At 45.1% G+C, this 25043-nt stretch overlaps 1 protein-coding gene across 2 annotated transcripts in view; it reads left to right on the plus strand.

Moving 5' to 3' along the window:
• Nucleotides 1-25043, plus strand: part of SPAST (spastin) — a 240905-nt gene that overhangs the window by 32717 nt on the left and 183145 nt on the right. For both annotated transcript variants that reach the window (XM_030196406.1, XM_030196405.1), the window contains exon 3: nt 14359-14442. In XM_030196406.1, coding sequence (XP_030052266.1) covers nt 14359-14442 — 84 coding nt within the window. The remainder of the gene's footprint in view (nt 1-14358; nt 14443-25043) is intronic.

The raw sequence follows: 25043 nt of genomic DNA on the forward strand, positions 1-25043 counted from the left end.
AACCCAAGTAAAAACGTTCTTCTTTGGGTCCCTAACACAAGTGGATACATACTTGACATCAAAATCTGTTTTGGGAAGTATGAACTCCCCATCAAATCACAGGTCAGGAACCTTGGAATACAGTTAGATTCAACACTTACTCTGATTCCCCAAATTTAACCAACCTTTAAGAGAGGCTTCTACTATTTGTGACAACTATGCTGCCTTTCTCCTTACATTGAGAAGGTAAATCTTATCCCATTTGTGCATGTATTGATAACATCAAGACTGGATTACTGCAATGCATTATACAAAGGGCCTGCACCAGCTTCAATTGATTCAGAATGCTGCAGTAAGACTCATAGAAGGTTGTAAGCGACGTGACCAAATCACACCATTTTTGCAAAAACTTCACTGGCTACCAGTACAATACAGGACTAAGTTTAAAACTCTGATCTTCAAGGCCCTTAAAGGAAATGGCCCTGAGTACCTGAAAAATAGGATGATCCTCCACACACCGCCAAGACACTAAGGTCCTCTCAAGAACCATCACTAACCACACTCTCTCCAAAAGATATTACACGATGTGATACCCGTAAGCGAGCCTTCTTCGGAGTAGCCCCCACACTCTGGAATGCACTGCCTGAAAGGCTCTGCTTAACACAAGACTGTCTCTACTTCAGAAATAAAGTGAAAGCTTGGCTTTTCAACCAGGCCTTTAATGGAAGAAGTAACTAATTTGTTAGTCTCACTCACACACCCAAGGAGTGACACGGGCAGCACAAACTGCAGCAGGACATGTTTATCCGCTCCTACTCTAGCTGAGATATTTAACCATCTCTCTGACTTCATGTGCAACTTTCTTTAAATTAGTCTCCTTACTCTTACCTATCTATATGTTCCATCTTTGCTTATACCCTTCACTGTCAAATAAAATGTTCTATTACGTGTTGTGTTGACATTGTAAGTAGTATACTATGCCATACTTTGTCTTGTTTGAATATTTTTACTGCTGTAATTGCCTATTGCTTATGTTTGAGCTATTCTAACTGTACACCACCTTGAGTGAATTCTTTCAAAAAGGCGGTAAATAAAGCCAAATGAATAAATTGAGACTGTACAGTAAGTGCTTTTCATCTGAAAGAGGATAGGTGAGGACAGTGGATTTCTAAATTACATGTTTTAAAGAAATAATAATGAGACTTTTATCCCAAACTTTTGACTAGAAATTTTGAAGATTTTTGCATTCAAATATGTTCTGAACCAGAATTCCAGCTTCTTTGTCAAGACCAGCAAAGATTCAAAGAAGTTGATATAGTATTCTTTGACTTGCTGGGAGCCCAAAGAGAACAGTGTTGCAAAAAATGTAGTGTCTTGAGTGATGGATGCTGATATGGAGTTTCTAGATTAATTCTTTCAAAATGATTGCCATGAGTCTTCTAATATGGGAAAAAATGTTTAAATTCTTTCCTACTTCGAGTTCCTAGACTATAGGTTTTTTTTTTTTTTGGGTTTTTTTTTAGTTGGATCCACTTTGCTAAAGCAATGCAGTGTTCTCACCAGAGATTTTTGCCAGCTAGTCGGCTTGAAGGAGTAGCCAGGTGAGGGTGGGGGAGTACTCACCCATTCAAATGGTCCTGGGGACAACACTGGCAGTGCTTTGTTTAGTAAGGCCTTGTTTCCGAATTGCTTAGTTTGATCACTGGAAAATGTCACAGAATGCATGATAGATACATTTAGACGAAAAGAGGAGGTGCAAGTCTCACGGGTGTGCAGCAGCAAGAAAGCAAGTAGTGAGGCACAAGAAAAGAGAATCCAGTTTTAAATCTGTCACATATTAATTGTAAAGTTCCGGTTCTACTGGGTTTGAGTACTCGACACAGCTGTGCTTCAGCGACATTGCTTGCATCGGGAGTCTTTCAGTCTTTACAGTTGAGCAGGGTAGTGAGTCATTCTGATGGGTATCACTATTGAAAGCAGTGATATTGGATAAACAATGCCAAGACTCTAACAGTGTTTTTCAACTGGTGTGCTGCAATGAACATCTGACAAGTGTGCCTCGCTGCAACATATAAGTAGTTTCTGGCAGGGTTCCAAAGGGAATGGGGAGCTGTGCGGTAACCTACGTTAGACTACTGCTTTAATGCAGATTTATCGCTGGGTTCCAGCTGCCCTCCTCTCGTTCTGTTGTATGTGTCATCCCCTCCCTCCCTCCCTGATGCACTGCTTCCCACTGATTCCACTCTACAGCATAGCCAAACAGTCTTACTGCTCTCCGTCCCCATGCATGATATCGTATAAGGAGGACTATGATTGGCCTCTTCTGCTGCTACACTGCCTGCCACTGCAACCACACAGTTAAATAGCATGCCCCCAGGGCATACCATTTTGTAGGTTTGAGAGTGGCATGGTGAGAGTGTAGCGGCTATTAGTATTGGGTGAGCAAGTATTAGTGAGGTTAGGAGTAGGGAGGAGTGAGTGTTGAGACTATTAGGAAGCAAGGAGCAAAGGGCTCAGAGCAAGAACTCAAAGCGAATGGAGCAAAGCAGTTGGCAGCAGAGCAGGAGGATTCAAAGAGCCAACTTTGGAGACTACAGTAAGAACCCCCCCCCCCCCCCCCCCCCCGGCCCTACCCCCAACAATGACTTTCAGCCTTCCCTCTGCAGCCATATCTCTCTCTCCTTCTCCACACATTGGAATGCCTTTGTCTCAAGTCTGTCCTCTTCTGCGCCCTCCCCGGCCCACCATTAATAGTACCTCTGCTCTCCTGTTCTGTGTTTTATCTGGTGCCCACTGAATTACTTTCCCTCTCCAGCCATCTCTCTGTCCCCTTCTCCACACTCGAATGCGTGACCCCTATAGCGATGGGGTTACTGGTTCAAGTTCCTGAACTGGTAGTGACAGTGTCACCATGGACCAATGCAATTTAGGTACTAATAATGTCTGTATAAAACAAAAAATAATAGAATGCATGTGATGTTGCGATAGCGTGTGACAGCTACGTCCTCAACTTTGCCCCTATTTCTAGGGCCTTATATGCCAGCGATGAAAAACCAACACGACTTTTTTAAGGGGTTTGAAACATGATCTTTCTAATGAAAATGATTAAAAAGAGTTTCCAGAAGGTCTTTTTTTGTAAAAGTGGGCTAAAAATACCCTATTTTTGGCGTTTATGCAAAAATCATCAACTTTACACTCAAGTTGTGAACTAATGGAAAATATTAGGAGAATGAAATTTTATATTTGGAAACCTTGTGTTGATAAGTTGTTGTGTGCAAAGTTTCACGTTTATCACATCTTTAATTCCAGAGATATAAAAAGCCAAACTTTACAATTTTTTCGTACCGCAAATTTTTCGGACCAGGTTTGCTCCGTTTTCTTCATGGAAATCGCTCATGAAGGTTTTTTTTTAATAGAGCGCAAAAAGTTGTACAAGATGGCCAAATTTTGTTTCTCTCAACAAAATATTGCCGGGGGCGGGCCCAGGTCAGGAAAGGAGAGAGACGTCCTGAAGACTCGGCGCCGATCAGATGTTCTTCTTGCTCGTGGCAGCGCCTTCACACAGAGGTGAGAGGCGCTGCATGGGCCCGGTAATGCGGGGGGGGGCCCGGTGGAGGGGGGGCGGCGGGTGTGGGGTGTGGGGCATGGGGCGGAGGATGGCGGGAGGCGGAGCTGTGGGAGAGTAGAGAGAAAGGAAGGGAGGGGGGCCGGGGCTGCTAAAAGTTTTGTGCAGGGGAAGCGGGGAGCAGCGGGGACCTCGGGCGGGGGGGGGGGGGGCAAGGCCGTCCATACAGGACGCTTCTGACGAGCACCTTTGCCCCCTCCCGATCCTTTTTCGATTTTTGTTTTGCTTTTATATTAACGCAGGGGGGAAGCCTATGAAGTACTGCATCCACCTTGTCGTTCTTTATTGGTAGCGTTTTTATTTAATCTCACTTAAACATGCCAGCTTGGATTTTTATGCTGCAGGGGGAAGCGGGGAGTGACAGCTCAGGCCTTAACGACAGCTCTGACCTCACGTTAAATATTTTGCGGTAAATGATTTGGTGTAATCCTCGGTATGGTTAGTGCATCTCGAATCGTCCACATTACAATGGTAGTTACTCGTTTGTATTCCGTTTTTGTTAGCTGCTAGCTTCGTCGGAAAAAGGCCTTTAATGCATGCTACGGTTCAAAATTTCTTCGTTAAAGTGTCGTTAAAGTTTAGTGCATCTTGCCCTCTATCAGGTGTGGACATTATTCAAAAATACCATCTTGGGAGCCCAGACAAAATGCATTCCACGTATTTGCAAAGGTGGAAAAAAGAAAAAACGTCAGCCAGCATGATTAAAAAAAGGTGGCTTAAAAGAGGCCATTTTAGTCAAGAGATTGCCCTTCAAAGAAAGGAGAAAGGACCCAAATGCAAAAAAAAATAAGCAATGTAAGTACTGGCAAGTCAGATGCAAAGCGTTAATAAAGAAGGCTAAAAGAGAATATGAAGAGAAACTTCCTGCAAAAGCTAAAACTCACAATAACAACTTTCAGGTACTAGAGAATCCGTGGGACCGTTAAATCACGAAGGAGCAAAAGAGGTGCTCGGGGAAGACAAGGCCATAATGGAGAAACTCAATGAATTCTTTGCTTCTGTCTTTATGGAAGAAGATGTAAGAGATCTGCCTGTACCGGAAATGATTTTCAAGGGTGAAGATGCGGAGGAACTGAAAGAAATCTCAGTGAACCTGGAAGATGTACTAAGCCAAATTGACAAATTAAAGATTAGTAAATCACCTGGACCGGATGGCATACATCCAAGGGTACTCAAATAACTTGAGCATGAAATTACTGATCTGCTGTTAATAATATATAACCTGTCGTTAAAATTGTCGTGTAGTACCTGAAGATTGGAGGGTGGTCAGCCAATGTGACGCTGATATTTAAAAAGTGTTCTAGGGGTGATCTGAGAAATTATAGACTGGTAAACTTGTAAATTATAAACTGGTAAACGTTGGTGCCAGGCACAATAGTAGAAACTATTATAAAGAATAAAATTACAGAACACATGGACAAACATGGTTTAATGGGACAGAGTAAGCATGGATTCAGCTACGGGAAGTCTTGCCTTACCAATTTGCTTCATTTCTTTGAAGGCATGAATAAACATTTGGATAAAGGTGAGCCAGTTGATGTAGTGTATCTAGATTTTCAGAAAGCTTTTGGTAAAGTTTCTCATGAGAGACTCCTGAGAAAATTAAAGAGTCATGGGATAAGAGGTAAGGTTATGGTGTGGATTAGGAATTGGTTATTGGACAGAAAACAGAGGGTAGGTTTAAATGGTCATTTCTCTTAATGAAGAAGTATGAACAGTGGAGTGCCACAGGGATCTGTACTGGGACTGGTGTTATTTAACATATTTATAAATGATATGTAGCGCTATAGAAATGTTTAATAGTAGTAGTAGTAGTATATGGAAATCGGAACAACAAGTGAGGTGATTAAATTTGCAGATGACTCAAAACTACTCAAGGTTGTTAAAACATGTGCGGACTGTGAAATATTGCAGGAATACCTTAGGAAATTGGCAGACTGGGCATCCAAATGGCAGATGAAATTTTGATGCTAGGGTCCACCTTGAAGGTCAGCACTCAAAAGATCTAGGTGGTGGTGTAGATAATATGCTGAAATCTTCTGCTCATTGTGCGGTGGTGGCCAAAAAAAGCAAACAGGATGCTGGAAGTTATTAAGAAATGGATGGTGAATAAGACCGAAAATACTATAATGCCTTTGTATCGCACCTTGAGCATTGCGTTCATTTCTGGTCGCTGTATCTCAAGAAAAGATATAGTGGAATTAGAAAGGGGTGGAACTCCTCTCGTATGAGGAAAGGCTAAAGAGGTTAGGGATCTTCAGCTTGGAAAAGAGATGGATGAGGGAAGATATGATTGAGGTCTACAAAATCCTGAGTGATGTAGAATGAGTAGAAGGAAATAGATATTTTACTCATTCCAAAAGTACAAGGACTAGGGGACACTCGAGGAAGTTATATGGAAATACTTTTAAAACACATAGGAGGAAATATTTTTTCACTCAATGAATAGTTAATCTCTGGAACTCTTTGCCGGATGATGTGGTAACAGCAGTTAATGTTATCTGGGTTTAAAAAAAGGTTTGGACAAGTTCCTGGAGGAAAAGTCCATAGTCTGCTATTGAGACAGACATTGGAAACAACTTTTTGCTCTGGGATTTGTAGTATGGAGTATTGTCATGATTTGGGTTTCTGCCAGGTACTTGTGACTTGGCTTGGCACTGTTTGGAAAACAGGATACTGTGCTAGATGGACCATTGGTCTAACCTAGTATGGCTACTCTTATGAGTTCTATTTTTGATTTGAAACCTGTATTTGATGAGTGTCTGAATTTAGTTCCTAATTTGTTGGCTTTTTTTTTTTTCAGAGCTACTTAGAAATGGAACGATTTGTAATTTTAAAAAAACGTAAGGAAGATGATGACAATGAATTTGCTGTGGCTGGCACTAGTTCAGGTAGTAACGCACATAGTGTCATCTGTGTTAGTTCTAAAACTGTCTTGCACCAGTACAATGAATACTATTTGTCCTTTGGATTCATTTCATCTGGAGAAGTGTCACGCCCTGAGTGTGTTTGCGATGAAAAACTGGCAACCCAAACTATGGTTCCAAGTAAACTGAAGACACCTTCACACAAAGCATTCACATTTTATGTGAGAAACCAGTTGATAATTTTAAAAGGGTTATAGCTGATTAAACACATAAGGCTAAACAGTTTACCAAAATGACAACTATTTCTGACAAAGCTAAAAAAACAAGCTATGCCATTGCTGAAATCATGGCAAAAAAGGTGAAATCACATACAATTGCAGAGTTGATAATTTTACCAGCATGCTGTAAAATTGTAAATATAATGTTTGGCAAAACATTCGAATAATAGGTCTTGAGAACCCCTGTGTCAGATAACACTAGTAGACGGTGTATATATGACATGTCTGAAGACATTTTAGTCACAAGTGATAGCTAATATTAAGGAAGCCAATTTCTATGCCATCCAGGACAAGCCATCTGACATCACTGGACAAGCTCAACTCCTAGCATTCATTAGGTTTGTTTGTAAGGGAGACATATTTGAACAATTTGCAAATCACTTCCAGAAACAAGAAGCAGCCAAGACATTTTTCATGTTGTCAACATCTATTTTAGTTCTCACAATTTGTCATGGAAATCATGCATCGGCATCTGCACAGACGGTGCTCCCTCTAAGGGCAGTTAGAGGATTTGTCGCACTGGTTAAACAACAAACCTGGACATTGTTTCAGGGCCGGTGGAACCTGATAAGCGAGGTAAGCATGGCAGGGGGGTGCCACAGGCCATGCTTACTGCCACTTACCTCAGCTCCCCGACAGCCCTTGTTTCGTTCCTGCTCTGCTCTGGGGGGTTTAAATCTTTTATTTTACATCAGTCGCAGCGGCTGCGTCAGTGAAAGCCTTCTCGTCTCTAGCCTTCCCTTCATTCCCTCTCAATGCCCACCTTCTTCTGACGTGATTTCCTCTTTCCACGAGGGTGGGATACTGAGCAGGAACGAAGGGAAGGCTGCAGACGAGCAGTGCTTTCACTGACGCAGCTGAGGTAAAATAAAAGATTTAAACCATACTGGGCGGCAGGAATGAAAAGGGGGATATTGGGGGAGAAGGTGGCAGGCAGGTGGGGACTGGGGTGAGTCACTGGACATGTATGGGAGGAGAGGATAGGGGACAACTTCTGACTCTCATCCATATGGCAACAAAGGAGGATCGTCAGTCGGTTGTTTTAGTTCCTGTAGTTTCGGCTTGTTTGAATGCAAGTGTTCCATCAGGAATCGCTCACCAGTAGAGACCGTTTTCGTCAGCATTGAAAATGTCACGAGGTGCACACTCGTTCAAGATGGTAAGAAGAACTGAAACAACCCAATTTTCAGCACCATGCTGTTTCTTGAATTTTATGTTGTTCCTCTCCTTCCATCTTTCCAGCCATCCAGCAGTGGCTTTGAATTCAGTTAATCCAAGACTTTCAGCTAGCTGATTAGCTTTCTCCATAAAACTGTCTGCTCCTGAGTTGAGAAAACCACAGAAAAAGAGCATCTTCTACCTCCTCAGCTTTTCCCGCCCATTTCCTTTCTGGTGTGGACTTGTATTGTTTTGCCAGTCTTCCAGAAGCTGGTCTTTCTGCTTCAAGAGAAATGAAATTTGACTGGGATTGACACCATATTCTTTAGCAATAGATGCTTGACTTTGTTTGTTTTCTAATTTTTTAAGAACTTCTATTTGTTCAGCCAGTGTTAGTCTTACAGTTGTGCGACGACTCCTCCAATGTACACTCTAACAACATTCTTTTGCTTATTCTGCCTGTAGCAGTTAAACGACGAGATTTCAAATTTGCCGCCCATTTGTCACGTGCCAATCGGCTTCCATATTCCCATGCGTGCGCTTATGCGGAGTCTTTCCTGCAGAGAAGCGGTCTTAAACCATGCATATAAGCGAAGTTTGTCCCTATAGAAATTGATGGCGCCAAAAACGGGACCGAAGTACGGCATGCGGTTAAGCAGAGCATGATCTTATCCAACGTACACTATATATATGTATATATACAGTGGGGGAAATAAGTATTTGATCCCTTGCTGATTTTGTAAGTTTGCCCACTGACAAAGACATGAGCAGCCCATAATTGAAGGGTAGGTTATTGGTAACAGTGAGAGATAGCACATCACAAATTAAATCCGGAAAATCACATTGTGGAAAGTATATGAATTTATTTGCATTCTGCAGAGGGAAATAAGTATTTAATCCCTCTGGCAAACAAGACCTAATACTTGGTGGCAAAACCCTTGTTGGCAAGCACAGCGGTCAGACGTCTTCTGTAGTTGATGATGAGGTTTGCACACATGTCAGGAGGAATTTTGGTCCACTCCTCTTTGCAGATCATCTCTAAATCATTAAGAGTTCTGGGCTGTCGCTTGGCAACTCGCAGCTTCAGCTCCCTCCATAAGTTTTCAATGGGATTAAGGTCTGGTGACTGGCTAGGCCACTCCATGACCCTAATGTGCTTCTTCCTGAGCCACTCCTTTGTTGCCTTGGCTGTATGTTTTGGGTCATTGTCGTGCTGGAAGACCCAGCCACAACCCATTTTTAAGGCCCTGGCGGAGGGAAGGAGGTTGTCACTCAGAATTGTACGGTACATGGCCCCATCCATTCTCCCATTGATGCGGTGAAGTAGTCCTGTGCCCTTAGCAGAGAAACACCCCCAAAACATAACATTTCCACCTCCATGCTTGACAGTGGGGACGGTGTTCTTTGGGTCATAGGCAGCATTTCTCTTCCTCCAAACACGGCGAGTTGAGTTCATGCCAAAGAGCTCAATTTTTGTCTCATCTGACCACAGCACCTTCTCCCAATCACTCTCGGCATCATCCAGGTGTTCACTGGCAAACTTCAGACGGGCCGTCACATGTGCCTTCCGGAGCAGGGGGACCTTACGGGCACTGCAGGATTGCAATCCGTTATGTCGTAATGTGTTACCAATGGTTTTCGTGGTGACAGTGGTCCCAGCTGCCTTGAGATCATTGACAAGTTCCCCCCTTGTAGTTGTAGGCTGATTTCTAACCTTCCTCATGATCAAGGATACCCCACGAGGTGAGATTTTGCGTGGAGCCCCAGATCTTTGTCGATTGACAGTCATTTTGTACTTCTTCCATTTTCTTACTATGGCACCAACAGTTGTCTCCTTCTCGCCCAGCGTCTTACTGATGGTTTTGTAGCCCATTCCAGCCTTGTGCAGGTGTATGATCTTGTCCCTGACATCCTTAGACAGCTCCTTGCTCTTGGCCATTTTGTAGAGGTTAGAGTCTGACTGATTCACTGAGTCTGTGGACAGGTGTCTTTCATACAGGTGACCATTGCCGACAGCTGTCTGTCATGCAGGTAACGAGTTGATTTGGAGCATCTACCTGGTCTGTAGGGGCCAGATCTCTTACTGGTTGGTGGGGGATCAAATACTTATTTCCCTCTGCAGAATGCAAATAAATTCATATACTTTCCACAATGTGATTTTCCTGATTTAATTTGTGATGTGCTATCTCTCACTGTTACCAATAACCTACCCTTCAATTATGGGCTGCTCATGTCTTTGTCAGTGGGCAAACTTACAAAATCAGCAAGGGATCAAATACTTATTTCCCCCACTGTATATATATATATATATATAGTCTATGTATGTGGTTCTGTGTGTGTGTGTATACAGTGGTGGAAATAAGTATTTGATCCCTTGCTGATTTTGTAAGTTTGCCCACTGACAAAGACATGAGCAGCCCATAATTGAAGGGTAGGTTATTGGTAACAGTGAGAGATAGCACATCACAAATTAAATCCGGAAAATCACATTGTGGAAAGTATATGAATTTATTTGCATTCTGCAGAGGGAAATAAGTATTTGATCCCCCACCAACCAGTAAGAGATCTGGCCCCTACAGACCAGGTAGATGCTCCAAATCAACTCGTTACCTGCATGACAGACAGCTGTCGGCAATGGTCACCTGTATGAAAGACACCTGTCCACAGACTCAGTGAATCAGTCAGACTCTAACCTCTACAAAATGGCCAAGAGCAAGGAGCTGTCTAAGGATGTCAGGGACAAGATCATACACCTGCACAAGGCTGGAATGGGCTACAAAACCATCAGTAAGACGCTGGGCGAGAAGGAGACAACTGTTGGTGCCATAGTAAGAAAATGGAAGAAGTACAAAATGACTGTCAATCGACAAAGATCTGGGGCTCCACGCAAAATCTCACCTCGTGGGGTATCCTTGATCATGAGGAAGGTTAGAAATCAGCCTACAACTACAAGGGGGGAACTTGTCAATGATCTCAAGGCAGCTGGGACCACTGTCACCACGAAAACCATTGGTAACACATTACGACATAACGGATTGCAATCCTGCAGTGCCCGCAAGGTCCCCCTGCTCCGGAAGGCACATGTGACGGCCCGTCTGAAGTTTGCCAGTGAACACCTGGATGATGCCGAGAGTGATTGGGAGAAGGTGCTGTGGTCAGATGAGACAAAAATTGAGCTCTTTGGCATGAACTCAACTCGCCGTGTTTGGAGGAAGAGAAATGCTGCCTATGACCCAAAGAACACCGTCCCCACTGTCAAGCATGGAGGTGGAAATGTTATGTTTTGGGGGTGTTTCTCTGCTAAGGGCACAGGACTACTTCACCGCATCAATGGGAGAATGGATGGGGCCATGTACCGTACAATTCTGAGTGACAACCTCCTTCCCTCCGCCAGGGCCTTAAAAATGGGTCGTGGCTGGGTCTTCCAGCACGACAATGACCCAAAACATACAGCCAAGGCAACAAAGGAGTGGCTCAGGAAGAAGCACATTAGGGTCATGGAGTGGCCTAGCCAGTCACCAGACCTTAATCCCATTGAAAACTTATGGAGGGAGCTGAAGCTGCGAGTTGCCAAGCGACAGCCCAGAACTCTTAATGATTTAGAGATGATCTGCAAAGAGGAGTGGACCAAAATTCCTCCTGACATGTGTGCAAACCTCATCATCAACTACAGAAGACGTCTGACCGCTGTGCTTGCCAACAAGGGTTTTGCCACCAAGTATTAGGTCTTGTTTGCCAGAGGGATTAAATACTTATTTCCCTCTGCAGAATGCAAATAAATTCATATACTTTCCACAATGTGATTTTCCGGATTTAATTTGTGATGTGCTATCTCTCACTGTTACCAATAACCTACCCTTCAATTATGGGCTGCTCATGTCTTTGTCAGTGGGCAAACTTACAAAATCAGCAAGGGATCAAATACTTATTTCCACCACTGTATATATATATATATATATCTATATCTATATATCTATATATAAAAGGCACCTCCAACGTTCTAATTGAAGCCTCCAGCCGGAAACTTGAGGTGGCATAGATATCCGGTTTAGCAAGTACACAAAGGAAAAGAGTTGCAAGTAAAGCAATTAACTCCTGCCACAGTTGTTTTCTCAGGCACTTGGAGTGGTTGCCCTGGGTGATTAACCAGGTCAGCTGGAGTAAAGCAATAAACTCCTCCCACAGTCTTGCCCTGGGTGATTAACAAGGTCAGCTGGGGTGCACAGGGAGGGGGGAGGGAGACCCTGGAACTGGGAGGGAGGAGTGATGGGCCCCTGGCACACACTGATTCTCATACATACACTATCACTGTCACAGACACACTCGCACCCAGTCACACTCTCTCTGTCACACACACACACACTCTCGCACATTCCCCCTCTCTCACACAGTCAATCTCACACACACTCTCTCATCAAACATACAGACTCCAAGGAAAACCTTGCTAGCGCCCGTTTCATTTCTCAGAAACGGGCCTTTTTTACTAGTATATATATATATATATATATGTCTATGTATGTGGTTTTGTGTGTGTGTGTGTATATATATATATATATATGTATATATATATATATGTCTATGTATGTGGTTCTGTGTGTGTATATATATATTAGTAAAAAAAAAGGCCTGTTTCTCAAAAAAAATGAAACGGGCGCTAGCAAGGCTAATGGTGATTATGTTTTTAAGGCAGTCGTCAAAGCGATTTCTCCTTTCTTCCCTGCCCTCCCCTCCATGTCCAGCAATTCTTCCCTCCCCTCCCATCCCATCCGTATCCTGCGATTCTGTCCTCCCCTCCATGTGCAGCGATTCTCCTGTGCCCTGCCATCTCCTCCGTGTCTCGCGATTCTGGTCTCCCCTCCATGTCCAGCGATTCTCCTCTGCACTGCCCTCCCCTTGGTGTCCCATGATTCTGGCATCCCCTCCATGTCCAGCGATTCTCCTCTGCCCTGCCCTCCCCTTCATGTCCCGCGATTCTGGCCTTCCCTCCATGTCCATTGATTCTCTTCTGCCCTGCCCTCCCATCCGTGCCCCACGATTCTCTCCTCTCCTCCCATCCATGTCCATCGATTCTCCTCTGCCCTGGTCTCCTCTCCATGTCCAGTGATTATCCTCTGCCCTTGCCTCCCCTCCATGTCCATCGATTCTTCTCTGCCATGCCCTCCCTTCCGTGTCCCGCAATTCTCCCCTTGCCTCCCATCCCCTCCACGTCCATCGATTCTCTTCTGCCCTGCCCTCCCATCCATGACCCGCGATTCTCTCCTCTCCTCCCATCCATGTCGATTCTCCTCTGCCCTGCCCTCCTCCTCCCCTCGATGTCCCTCAATTCTGTCCTCCCCTCCATGTCCAGCGTTCCGTTGCCTTCACTTGTCTTGCTTGCGTTTGTAACATCCTGATGTCAGCTCGCCTCCAGTGTTCCCTTCCCTCTCACTGTTCTGCCCTCTGATGTAATTTCATTTTTACATGAGAGTGGGACAGTGAGAGGGAATGGAACGCTGGAGGCTTGTTGACGTCAGGAAGTTACGAACTCAGCCAGCCATGGAACATTGACGGTACAAATTATTATATTAGATAATTAGCCTGTGACCCCATACCACCAACTAAATAGTTGGTGATAATGGCTCAAGTGGGAATGACCGTGCCAATTGTGAAATTAGTGCACAGACTTTACTGACACAAATAACAATTCCAGCATTTTTCCATCACGCTAGAAAGTGAGCAGAGTGTGCGGCCAGCCCACGGACTAATTACAGCGTTGGCTGCTTTCTAGCTCCACTTGGTAAAAGGACCCCTTCAAGTTGTTTGTCTGAAATTGCTTGGCTTGCTTAACGATAGCTTTCTTAATGAACCATAGATTGGTTCATGGTGATTTTAATGTTGTAGATGATATTGTACCACGTGGACCAGTCAAATATTGTTGTGGATGATGTGTAGTGGGGCCTGTTGTAAAACGTGGATGCTCAGATACAAATTAAAGAAAAAAACATAAATGCCAACTTGATAGTAAATGTTTAATATTTATGTTGTAAGTAATAATGACCATGCATATTGTTAGTGTTGCGTAGAGAGCATAGGTTCAAGTTTAAGAAAATGCAGGTTGTTTGTTGGTTAGATTCCTTTCAGGTTTATGCTTTAAAAGAAAAATGGCCAACCAACAGTATCAATGATACTGCACATCAGAGAGTATTCAAATGTAGAGTCTGTGGTGATTTTTTAATGAAATTATAAAGACTGGCCTACATACTCTTCTATTGCAAAACTAGCTATGAGTTGTAGGAATAGCCATGTCAAGTCTCAAGTGGATTGGTGTGGTGTGCCATTCACTGTTTTGGTAGTGACTGAAATTTTATAAAAAAGAGGAGGCAAGAACAGAGAAATGATATGAGAAATCATTACCAAGCCGATGTAAACTGTTCTTTTTTTTTTTTTTTTTTTTCTTTTTCTTTCCTTTTAGGTGACCAATTTGATCGAACTAGACGTCTACAAGCTAAAATGATGACAAATTTGGCTATGGCGAAAGACCGTTTGCAGCTCTTAGGTACTAATTGCTGCATTTCTAATGTTGGATTGTGTTCAGAAAATAATTTAAAATATATTAGTGCGTTCTGTCTAAGAAGGACTTCAAAGTGTTTTTGAGTCTTAACTTCAGAGCATTGTTATTGTCTAATTAAATAACAGAAGTGGCATGTCAAAATATATTTGTTTAAGGGGAGTAGGGGAAGGCATAAACTCGAGGCATTCCTCACAAAGTCCACCTTGGAGCTGCTGAACTCCTGGCCAGTACTCCATGATGATTTTTTTACCAACAGTTTTGAAAGAGAGCCAGTGTGAATTCAACCAGGACCTACTTCCAACATGCATATCCTTGGTGGTGAAAACTCCATGCAGGAGACTGTGAGCATGCATATGTTGACAAGCCCTACATTGGCTTTCTCATTATTGTCATTGAAAGATCATCATCATCAGGTACTGGATCTGGGTCAGCAGCTCTTGGGCTGAAGACCTTTGTGCCTGACTTGGAGGCAGATAGGTAAGAGGAGAGCAAGGGTGGGGTTGGGAAACTATGGGGAGTGGGAAGGGTAGACAGTACTTTCCCTCTCCTTCTCCTTGAGGACCCCTCAGGGAGCACCCTTTATATTCTTTGATCTTCCACATTTTGGGGGGGAAGGTGCTCTCTCCCAAATGTTTGCTTGGAAGCCGGCAGTTAGAAGTTAAACCACTTTGGGGAGTGTGGTATCACATGGTTCCTCGATGGGAGAAGGCATAATTTTGTTGATTTATGGATTTCCTCAGAGCTGCCAAAATGTCACTGCTATGAGCTGAGGACTATGATAATTCTGTCTACTCTGTGAATGGAACAAGTAACAAACTACAAAATAATAGGGAAGAGAATCACAAAAATGTCAAACCATACAAAAGAAAAGATTCTCTATACTTTAAACTGTAAGCAATAGGACAAATTCTCAAAGACCAATGAAAATAAAAAAAAACAGGGAGCAAAAAGCCTCAAGAAGCTCCCAGCTAATAGCTGACAGAGCAGGATTTCTTCATCATTGGCAAAAAAAATCTCCCTGATTAACATGATCTCAAAATTAGGAGCTGAACAGACGCTAACTTGTTAAAAAAACAGCTTAAATACTTAGCCATGGAGACTTCTTCTCCCGACTATAGCACAAACTGGGACCAACGATGGACAGTGTTTCGTAGAGCTGGGTCAGTCAGTCAGAAAATTAAAACTCTGCTCAAAAACTGATGGAATGATGGAAAATGAAGAAGTCCTGCTCTGTCATCTGCTGGGAGCTTCTTGAGGCTTTTTCCTCCCTGTTCTTTATTTTCATTGGTCTTTGGGAATTTTTTCTATTGCTTACAGTTTAGTGTATAGAGAATCTTTTCTTTTGAACGGAACAAGTAAGCCAGAATGCACTGAAAGTCAAGCCCCTCCTTAGAACAGCTAGGCAGGAGGAAAAAGTGGTGACTGATAATGTCAGATCCTTTGCTTCTCGATGATAGATGATCACAGTGGAGAGACAGATACAAAACCAGCTCTTTAGTAAAATACATGCAAATGTTGGGTGTATAATTAGAAATGTAATGGACAAAGTGGCCCAAATCACTGAATGAGACAGAAAGACTTGATAAGATGGAAGAAGGGGTAGGAGAACTTGCAAGAGCTTTGTAGATTTTTTAAAAGTTAGCAAAAGTTGAAGCACTGACCTTTTTAGTAGGTATACAAGATCTGTGGAACATGGCTTCGCTGCCTACAGTTAAAATAATTCTTTGCTCATTAGTTCCAGAATCTGATAACAAAAGACCAAAACTGATTTTTGCTTATGAAGTCCTCATTTTTGCAGCACGCAAGACTGAGGCATTTTCACAATGCCAGGATTTTTATTTGTCTTCAAAGATTTTTCAGCAGATCTTCAGCACCATTAATTAATGAGCTCTCCAGAGTGAAGTAGGAACTCTGTAAGCAAGACAACTTTGGAGAGCAAGCAACATTTTTGAGGAAGTTTAAGTGGCTGCAAACTACTTAAAGTCCAGTAGCACTACTATTGCAAATGAAAATGACTGAGATAAGCTTACTCAATTGATATTGTAATGGAATGCCTGCCTTATTAAAGTATGGGCATGTGATGGCCTTAATATGCTCAGTGATTGAGTGGCTGTAGTGAAAGCCAGTTTTGTTTTTATTTAAATTTTCAGATCCCCCTTCCAAGTTTTTTTTTTCTTTCCCTGAAACAGAGGTGGTGTGTTAACATTTGTACAACACTGTTGAATTTGACAGATTGAATAAACAACACTGTAGTTTAACAATAATGTTTTAGTCTTAAGTCTAATGATGGGAACTTTCCATGGTTGGTAACTTGTGGGATGAGCCAACTATTATGTTTTGTGGTTATTGTGTCTGAGGGTTTAAACATGATGTTCTTCATTTACACTACAGTGCCTTACTGAAACTAATGATATTAAAGTTATATTTGAAAATAATGGTCCCCTTATTCAGAGAGGAATATTAGAGGTTAAATGTTAGTATAGTAAATAAGATGGAAAATGATTAAATGTTTTCTCCGAGGACAAGCAGGCCGCTTGTTCTCATGACTGGGTAGACGTCCACGGCAGCCCCCTCCAACCGGAAGAAAAGTCTCGCGGGAGGTCCCGCATGCGGGGCACGCCCACCGTGCATGTGCGGCCGTCTTCCCACCCGTGCACGACCGCTCCCGCTCAGTTTCTGTTTTTCCGCGCTTGGAGAGAGACAGAGTTTCGTCGCTCTCCTCTGTCAGCCCCGGAAAACCGTTTTCGCGGCCTTGTCCGCTATTTTCTTTCTTTGTAGCACTTTCGTGTTTCCTTTTTCCCTCATGTAAAAAAAAAAAAAGGTCTCCCTTCTCCTTAGAGTTTTTTCTCGACCTTTCTTTTCGCCATCGTCGCAGCCTTGTTGCCACGTGTTTGATTTTTTTCCCCCTTTTTTTGGCCTTGTTAGCGCCACCATCGACGGTTTTCACCTTGCCGACGCGATTTTTCCGTCGATGTCATCGAAGGTCCCAAACGGCTTTAAAAAGTGTGGTCGGTGCGGCCGACAAATCTCGCAATCCGATATCCACGCTTGGTGCCTCCAGTGCCTTGGGCCGGAGCATAATTCCAAAGCGTACACCTTGTGTCTCGGCTTGAAAAAGCGGACACAGGTTGCGAGGCAAGTTCTTCGGGACTGTCTTTTTGGAACTTGCGCCGGCCCTTCGACGTCGACTGCATCGGTACCGGTGGCGACGACTTCGGCGCCGAGCATGGCATCAACCCCAGGAGTACAGGTTCCTTTGGCCTGACGACCTGCCAGCGATGGCAGCGGGGAACAGCTGAGTGGACCTCCACCCCCCTCGGCTGGTCCCGCCATACAGGGCTATCGGGACCGAACCCTGTCGGATCCGACCCCGAGGAGGCATGGGGACTCCACGTCCTCCTCGTCCGTGCCACTGAGCACCGATGATGGGCATCGGAAGAAGCTTGCTAAGAAGCACCGTCATTGGTTGCCCCCGGCGCACGGTACCGGGAGCTCCGGGGCGTTGAGAGACTTGGCCCCTGAAAAGTGTCGATACCGGGAGGAGTGCTCTCCCTCTATTGGTGTCGATGCGCAGGTCGTCGGGTACTCCAATACCGTCTCCTGGACCCGGGCAGATTCGGGCACCAATGCCTGCACCGGCCCCCCAGCCTCTCCCGACAATGGCCCTGGACGAGTGCCTCCGAGCCATCCTCCCAGGTGATGGAAGCTCCGGCTGGCTCTGGCTCTGTGATGCAGACCTTGACACCGGTACCGCTTGCGGCACTGGTCTCGACTGCCACTCAGGTGGAATCCCCGTCGATGGAGGGAGCTTCGTCCCCGCCAGCGTGGGAGTCCACCTCTTGGCACCATCATCGAGGACGTGGTTCCTCGGAGTTGAGACGGGCCCGGTGGCAGACTGAGGTCAGAGTGCTCATGTCTGACACCGAGGAGGAGGCCTCGTGGAGGGAGGAGAAGGATCTCAGATATTTCTCCTCCGAGGAGTCTGGTGGTCTTCCCTCTGACCCCACGCCTTCACCGGAGAGGAAGCTCTCGCCTCCAGAGAGCCTCTCCTTTGCCTCTTTTGTCCGGGATATGTCTGTGAGCATTCCCAGTGGTCACTGTGGATGAGCTGAGGGCTGAGATGCTCGAGGTCTTCAATTATCCATCACCACCTAGAGAGTCTTCCACGGTACTGTTGCACAATGTCCTGAAAGAGACACTGCTTCGGAACTGGTTGAAGCCCCTATCTAATCCCACCATCCCCAAGAAGGCGGAGTCCCAATATAGAGTCCACACAGACCCGGAGTTGATGCGGCCTCAGTTGCCACATGACTCAGCGGTCGTGGACTCTGCTCTCAAGAGAGCCAAGAGTTTGAGGAATACCGCCTCGGCACCCCCAGGGCGGGACTCTCGCACTCTGGACTCGTTTGGGAGGAAAGCCTATCGTTTTTCCATGCTCGTGACCAAGATCCAATCATACCAGCTCTACACGAGCATCCACATGCGGAATAATGTGCGGCAACTGGCGGACCTGGTCGACAAGCTCCCGCCGGAGCAGGCCAGGCCTTTTCAGGAGGTGGTCAGGTAGCTGAAGGCGTGTCGCAAATTTCTGTCCAGGGGTATTTATGACACTTGTGATGTTGCATCCAGAGCCGCTGCCCAAGGTATAGTGATGCGCAGGCTCTCATGGCTGCATGCCTCTGACCTGGACAACCGGACCCAGCAATGGCTGGTGGATGTCCCTTGCCGGGGGGATAATATTTTCGGCGAGAAAGTCGAGCAGTTGGTAGAGCAGCTCCACCAGCGGGAAACCGCTCTCGACAATCTCTCCCACCGGGCGCCTTCAGCATCCACCTCCACAGGTGGACGTTTTTCCCGGGCCGGGCGGTCTGCACCCTATGCCTACAGTAAGCGTAGGTACAACCAGCCGGCCCGAAGGCCTCCTCAGGCACAGGGCCAGCCCCAGCGCGCTCGTTCCCGTCAACAGCGTGCGACCAAGCAGACCCCTGCGGCTCCACAGCAAAAGCAGGGGACGGGCTTTTGACTGGATCCACGGGAACTTAGCCGCCATAAACGTGCCCGTTCCGGACGGCCTGCCAGTCGGGGGGAGATTGAAAGTTTTTCACCAAAGGTGGCCTCTCATAACCTCCGACCAGTGGGTTCTCCAGATGGTGCGGGTACAATCTGAATTTGATCTCCACTCCACCAAATTGCCCACCGGGAGCTCAATCCTTCAGCTCCCACCACAGGCAGGTACTTGAAGAGGAACTCTCCGCCCTTCTCAGCGCCAATGCGGTCGAGCCCGTGCCACCCGGGCAGGAAGGGCAGGGATTCTGTTCCAGGTACTCCCTTGTGGAAAAGAAAACGGGGGATGCGCCCCATCCTAGACCTGAGAGGCCTGAACAAATATCTGGTTCGAGAAAAGTTCAGGATGCTTTCCTTGGGCACCCTTCTTCCCCTCATTCAGAAAAACGATTGGCTATGCTCCCTGATTTAAAGGATGCGTATACTCACATCCCGATACTGCCAGCTCACAGACAGTATCTGCGATTCCGTCTGGGAACACAGCACTTCCAGTATTGTGTACTGCCCCTTGGGCTCGCCTCTGCGCCACGAGTATTCACGAAGTGCCTGGTGGTGGTTGTGGAGTACCACCTGCGCAGGCCCACGGCAGACTAGCGTCAGATGCCTTTCTCCTTCATTGGGGGGGAGGACCTCCTGTATGCGTATCCTCCCATACCCTTGGTGGGGAAGACCTTACTGAAACTCAAGCAAGACCGCGGCACCATGATCCTGATCGCGCCTTTTTGGCCCTGTCAGATCTGGTTCCCTCTTCTTCTGGAGTTGTCCTCCGAAGAACTGTGGAGATTGGAGTGTTTTCCAACCCTCATCTCGCAGAACGAGGGAGCGCTTCTGCACCCCAACCTTCAGTCTCTGGCTCTCACGGCTTGGATGTTGAGGGCGTAGATTTTGCTGCCTTGGGTCTGTCCGAGGGTGTCTCTCGTGTCTTGCTTGCTTTAGGAAGGATTCCACTAAGAGGAGTTATTTGTTTAAGTGGAGGAGGTTTGTTGTCTGGTGTGACAGCAAGGCCCTAGAACCTCACTCTTGTCCTGCACAGTCCCTGCTTGAATACCTTCTGCACTTATCGGAGTCTGGTCTCAAAGTCAACTCAGTAAGGAACCACCTTAGTGCAATTAGTGCTTACCATTATCGTGTAGAGGGTAAGCCCATCTCTGGACAGCCTTTAGTCGTTCGATTCATGAGAGGTTTATTTTTGTCAAAGCCCCCTGTCAAGCCTCCTGCAGTGTCATGAGATCTCAACGTTGTCCTCACCCAGCTGATGAAACCTCCTTTTGAGCCACTGAATTCCTGCCATCTGAAGTACTTGACCTGGAAGGTCATTTTCTTGGTGGCAGTTACTTCAGCTTGTAGAGTCAGTGAGCTTCAAGCCTTGGTAGCTCATGCTCCTTATACTAAATTTCATCATAACTGAGTAGTCCTCCGCACTCACCCTAAGTTCCTGCCAAAGGTGGTGTCGGAGTTCCATCTTAACCAGTCAATTGTCTTGCCAACATTCTTTCCCTGTCCTCATACCTGCCCTGCTGAACGTCAGTTGCACACATTGGACTGGAAAAGAGCATTGGCCTTCTACCTGGAGTGGACACAGCCCCACAGACAGTCCACCCAATTGTTGGTTTCTTTCGACCCCAATAGGAAGGGGGTCGCTGTGGGGAAACGCACCATATCCAATTGGCTAGCAGATTGCATTTCCTTCACTTACGCCCAGGCTGGGCTGCTGACTTGAGGGTCATGTCACGGCTCATAGTGTTAGAGCCATGGCAGCGTCAGTGGCCCACTTGAAGTCAGCCACTATTGAAGAGATTTGCAAGGCTGCGACGTGGTCATCAGTCCACACATTCACATCACATTACTGCCTCCAGCAGGATACCCGACGCAACAGTCGGTTTGGGCAGTCGGTGCTGCAGAATCTGTTTGGGATTTGAATCCAACTCCACCCTCCTGGGCTCGGTTTTATTCTGTTCAGGCTGCACTCCCAGTTAGTTGTTCTTCGTAGGTCAATTTCTGTTATGTCCTCGCCGTTGCGAGGCCCAATTGACCCTGTTGTTTTGAGTGAGCCTGGGAGCTAGGGATACCCCAGTCATGAGAACAAGCAGCCTGCTTGTCCTCGGAGAAAGCGAATGATACATACCTGTAGCAGGTGTTCTCCGAGGACAGCAGGCTGATTGTTCTCACCATCCCTCCCTCCTCCCCTTTGGAGTTGTGTCTTTCTTATTCCTTTGCTTGTCATTTAACTGAGCGAGAGCGGTCGCGCACGGGAGGGAAGACTGCCGCGCATGCGCGGTGGGCGTGCCCCACGTACGGAACCTCCCGCGAGACTTTTCTTCCGGTTGGAGGGGGCTGCCGTGGACGTCTACCCAGTTGTGAGAACAATCAGCCTGCTGTCCTCGGAGAACACCTGCTACAGGTATGTATCATTCGCTATCTTTACCAGATGTAGGAAACTGTTTTAATTATTAGACATAAACATGTTTAGAAGAGAACAGAAAAGTGAATGTGATATATGCAGATGCTGAGCATACCAATGATGTATGGAATAATGTGTGATCGTTCTGCATTCCTATAAATGTTATATTTTTACTGGGACCACTAACAGTGTTGGAAAGTACCTTGAATCTCCTGACCTTGCAGATGTAAGCAAAATATAATCTAGCCAATGATTTTTCAAAGTCTGTGTCCCATGATTTGTATTGTAACCAGTTAATTATTTATGTCTTAATGCATTCGTAATAAAAGAGTAGAGGACCTGAGGGATTTTGAGACAGTTCTGGGTGAGCTCACTGTCATGATGTGGGACCCTTAGGCTTTCTCCCAAAGGCCTTTGATATATTTCTTTTTATTAGTGGTATGTGTGTGTTTTTGTCCTTTGGCCTTCTAGAGATGGGAGTAAAGAGCCGGATACGTTACCTACTTGGGTGGACTCTTACGGAATCGCTACGACCTGCGCACTTGTGTGGACTTGCATTGTAGATGTGAGGCAGAATCTCATTTCTTTTTAACTTAGAAAGTGCCTGACAAGCTCTTGGAACTCTGTACACTGAAGTGACTGCAACATATAATTTTTAGTGCAGGCAGCCAAACAGTTTACTGAAGCACTGTGAATATATATTTCTTTGCTATACAGTTTTCTTTACATTTTGGGTTCCAGATGATAATGGCAAGATTCAGAACCATGTTTAACATAAGGACTCAAATTATTGCATAAAACAGTTTTTTCTTCTTTTTATGTTTCTTCATAACCTATCTTATTTTGTGTGTATGGAAGGTCCACTGAAAGCTTTTGTTTTTGTATTTGCTTTTTTTTTCTCATTGACAGACACTCATCTTCCTTTCAGTGGCACACTGTCAACCTATATGTTCATATTTTTGTTAGATTGTTTTGTTCTTTTTCTACAAAGTGCTTTAGTATTCTGGTGGTTAAATTTGTTTGTTCTTGGCTCAGAATGTGTTCTCACTAACAGAGCTTTGACTGTTTATTGGATTTGCTGTAGCTTTAACAGTCTGTGCAAGGAATTTCTTTGTTGTACAAAGCGTTTTTGAAAGATATGGATTAAGTTTTTCAGATATGTTGCGTGCTATAACCATTACATTTTATCTTTTGTTCACTGTATAGATTTGTTGGACATTGATATGGTTTATTGGATTGTGATCTCTTACAAACAGTTGATGAAAAATCAGACAAATGTTTTTCTTAATGTGGAAATTATCAGCCAATGGCATTAAATTTGCATGTAGATCTGATGCAACTTCTGTGGTTAGGACCTGGCAAAGGAAAGACCCCCCCCCCCCTACAGGTCAGAGAGGAGCAGCTTTCAGTGTTCTCTGCTTTAGCCTTTGAAGGACTGGCATGAGGGAGAGGATGAGGAGAAGCAGAGAGAGACAGAGAGAGAGACAGAGACCCGGGGGCGAGCAAAGGGAAGAGAGAGAGGGTCACATCCTGAACCAAGGAGGGAGTCTCTCTCTCTCTCTCAGCTGTAGAGGGGGTCTCACACACACAACTAGAATGGGATGGGGGGAGAGAGACACGCCCTAAGCCGGAGAGGGAAGAAAGAGAGAGACACTGGGCCATGGAGGGGAGAGGTCAGGGCTGGAAGTTGCAGGAAGAAGGGAAGCAAGAGAAAGTGGACATGGAGAGGGAGATAGAGCTGAGTTGTTGGGCATGGAGAGAGCATAGACACAAAGGGGGGGCAGTGACACAGAAGGGGGATGCTGGACAGAGGAAGATGGGAACACAGAAGAGATAGTAAAAATGGAGGAAGAATAGGGACCGGGACACAAGAGGGAAGACGCCAGACAGGATGGGATGCAGAGTAAAGATGGATAGTGGGACATAGAGAAGAAATGTGAAAAGGACAGAAGACCCTGGAAAGAGCTGAGAAAAAATGGAGAAGAACAGGAGACACTGGGACCAAACCAATGCTCAAAACAACAAGGTAGTAAAAAAAATGTTTTGTTTCTGAATTTATTAACTGTAATATGTCAGCTTTGGGAAATTGCATTTCAATTCCCAGTACTGTGATAGATTTGCATTTTTTTTGCAGGTTTTGTTTACTGGAGCTCTGAAAGGGCATCCCCGCTTCCCATCACCTTGGGAGAGATGACGTTATAGGGGGCCCATCTCAGTTTTTCTGTCTAGGGCCTATTTAGTCCTAGCTATGCCATTGGGATTAGCTACAGACTGCATTAGTTTGGAATAGACAGCCACTAGATATGACTTCATATTTCTTATCAGTCCTTTCATTGATCTTTAAAGACATCTTTACTTGACAGATTCTTTTTTTTTTTTTTCAAAACTTTAAATTTTTATTGAATTGCAAATACTTCATAACAAGCAATATCCCACCAACACAAAGTATCCCCCACAGCCCACGCAGGAGCCATCTAATACACCAGCACCCTACAAACTCCCAAAACCTAAAAACCCCAAAACATAAAATTTATAATCAGAGCTTCCCCCTTCTACCCCCCTCCCATTCCCTCCCCCAACTAAACAAGTGTAACCCCCCAGTTTCCCGGATCGACTGCCCCCAGGACCCTTACCATATATTGAGGTTAAGCCAGGATTGGTTAACCTCCGCCTCCAAGAACCACAAGTCAAGAATTTACATGTATACATTTCTATGTATGATATTCCTTTCCCCCAAACCAAAACCTCCCATGCCCTCCGAACCCTCCCTCATCTCCTCCACTTTATCCCACTTCACCCCCATGAATAAGCACCTATATATTCTTTACCCTTGCTTTTAACCGAGCCCACCCCCCTTTACATTTCAAGGTCCCCTCCTTTTTGTATGCTGTAAGGTACTCCATATGTATTAATTGATCCAATTTGTCTTTCCATTCCTCCAATGTAGGAGAATTCGGAGATTTCCACCTGCGGGCTATTAGACATTTAGCTGCCGCAAAACCCCATCAAAGCCATTTACTAACTTCCTAAGAATCCCTTTTCATTATATAAACCCAAAAGGCATTCACAAGGCCCACACACCAAGGAGATATTTGCCAATTTAACCAATCCTTTCACCACC

This window comes from Microcaecilia unicolor, chromosome 3 (genome assembly GCF_901765095.1).
Source record: "Microcaecilia unicolor chromosome 3, aMicUni1.1, whole genome shotgun sequence".
NCBI lineage: Eukaryota > Metazoa > Chordata > Amphibia > Gymnophiona > Siphonopidae > Microcaecilia > Microcaecilia unicolor.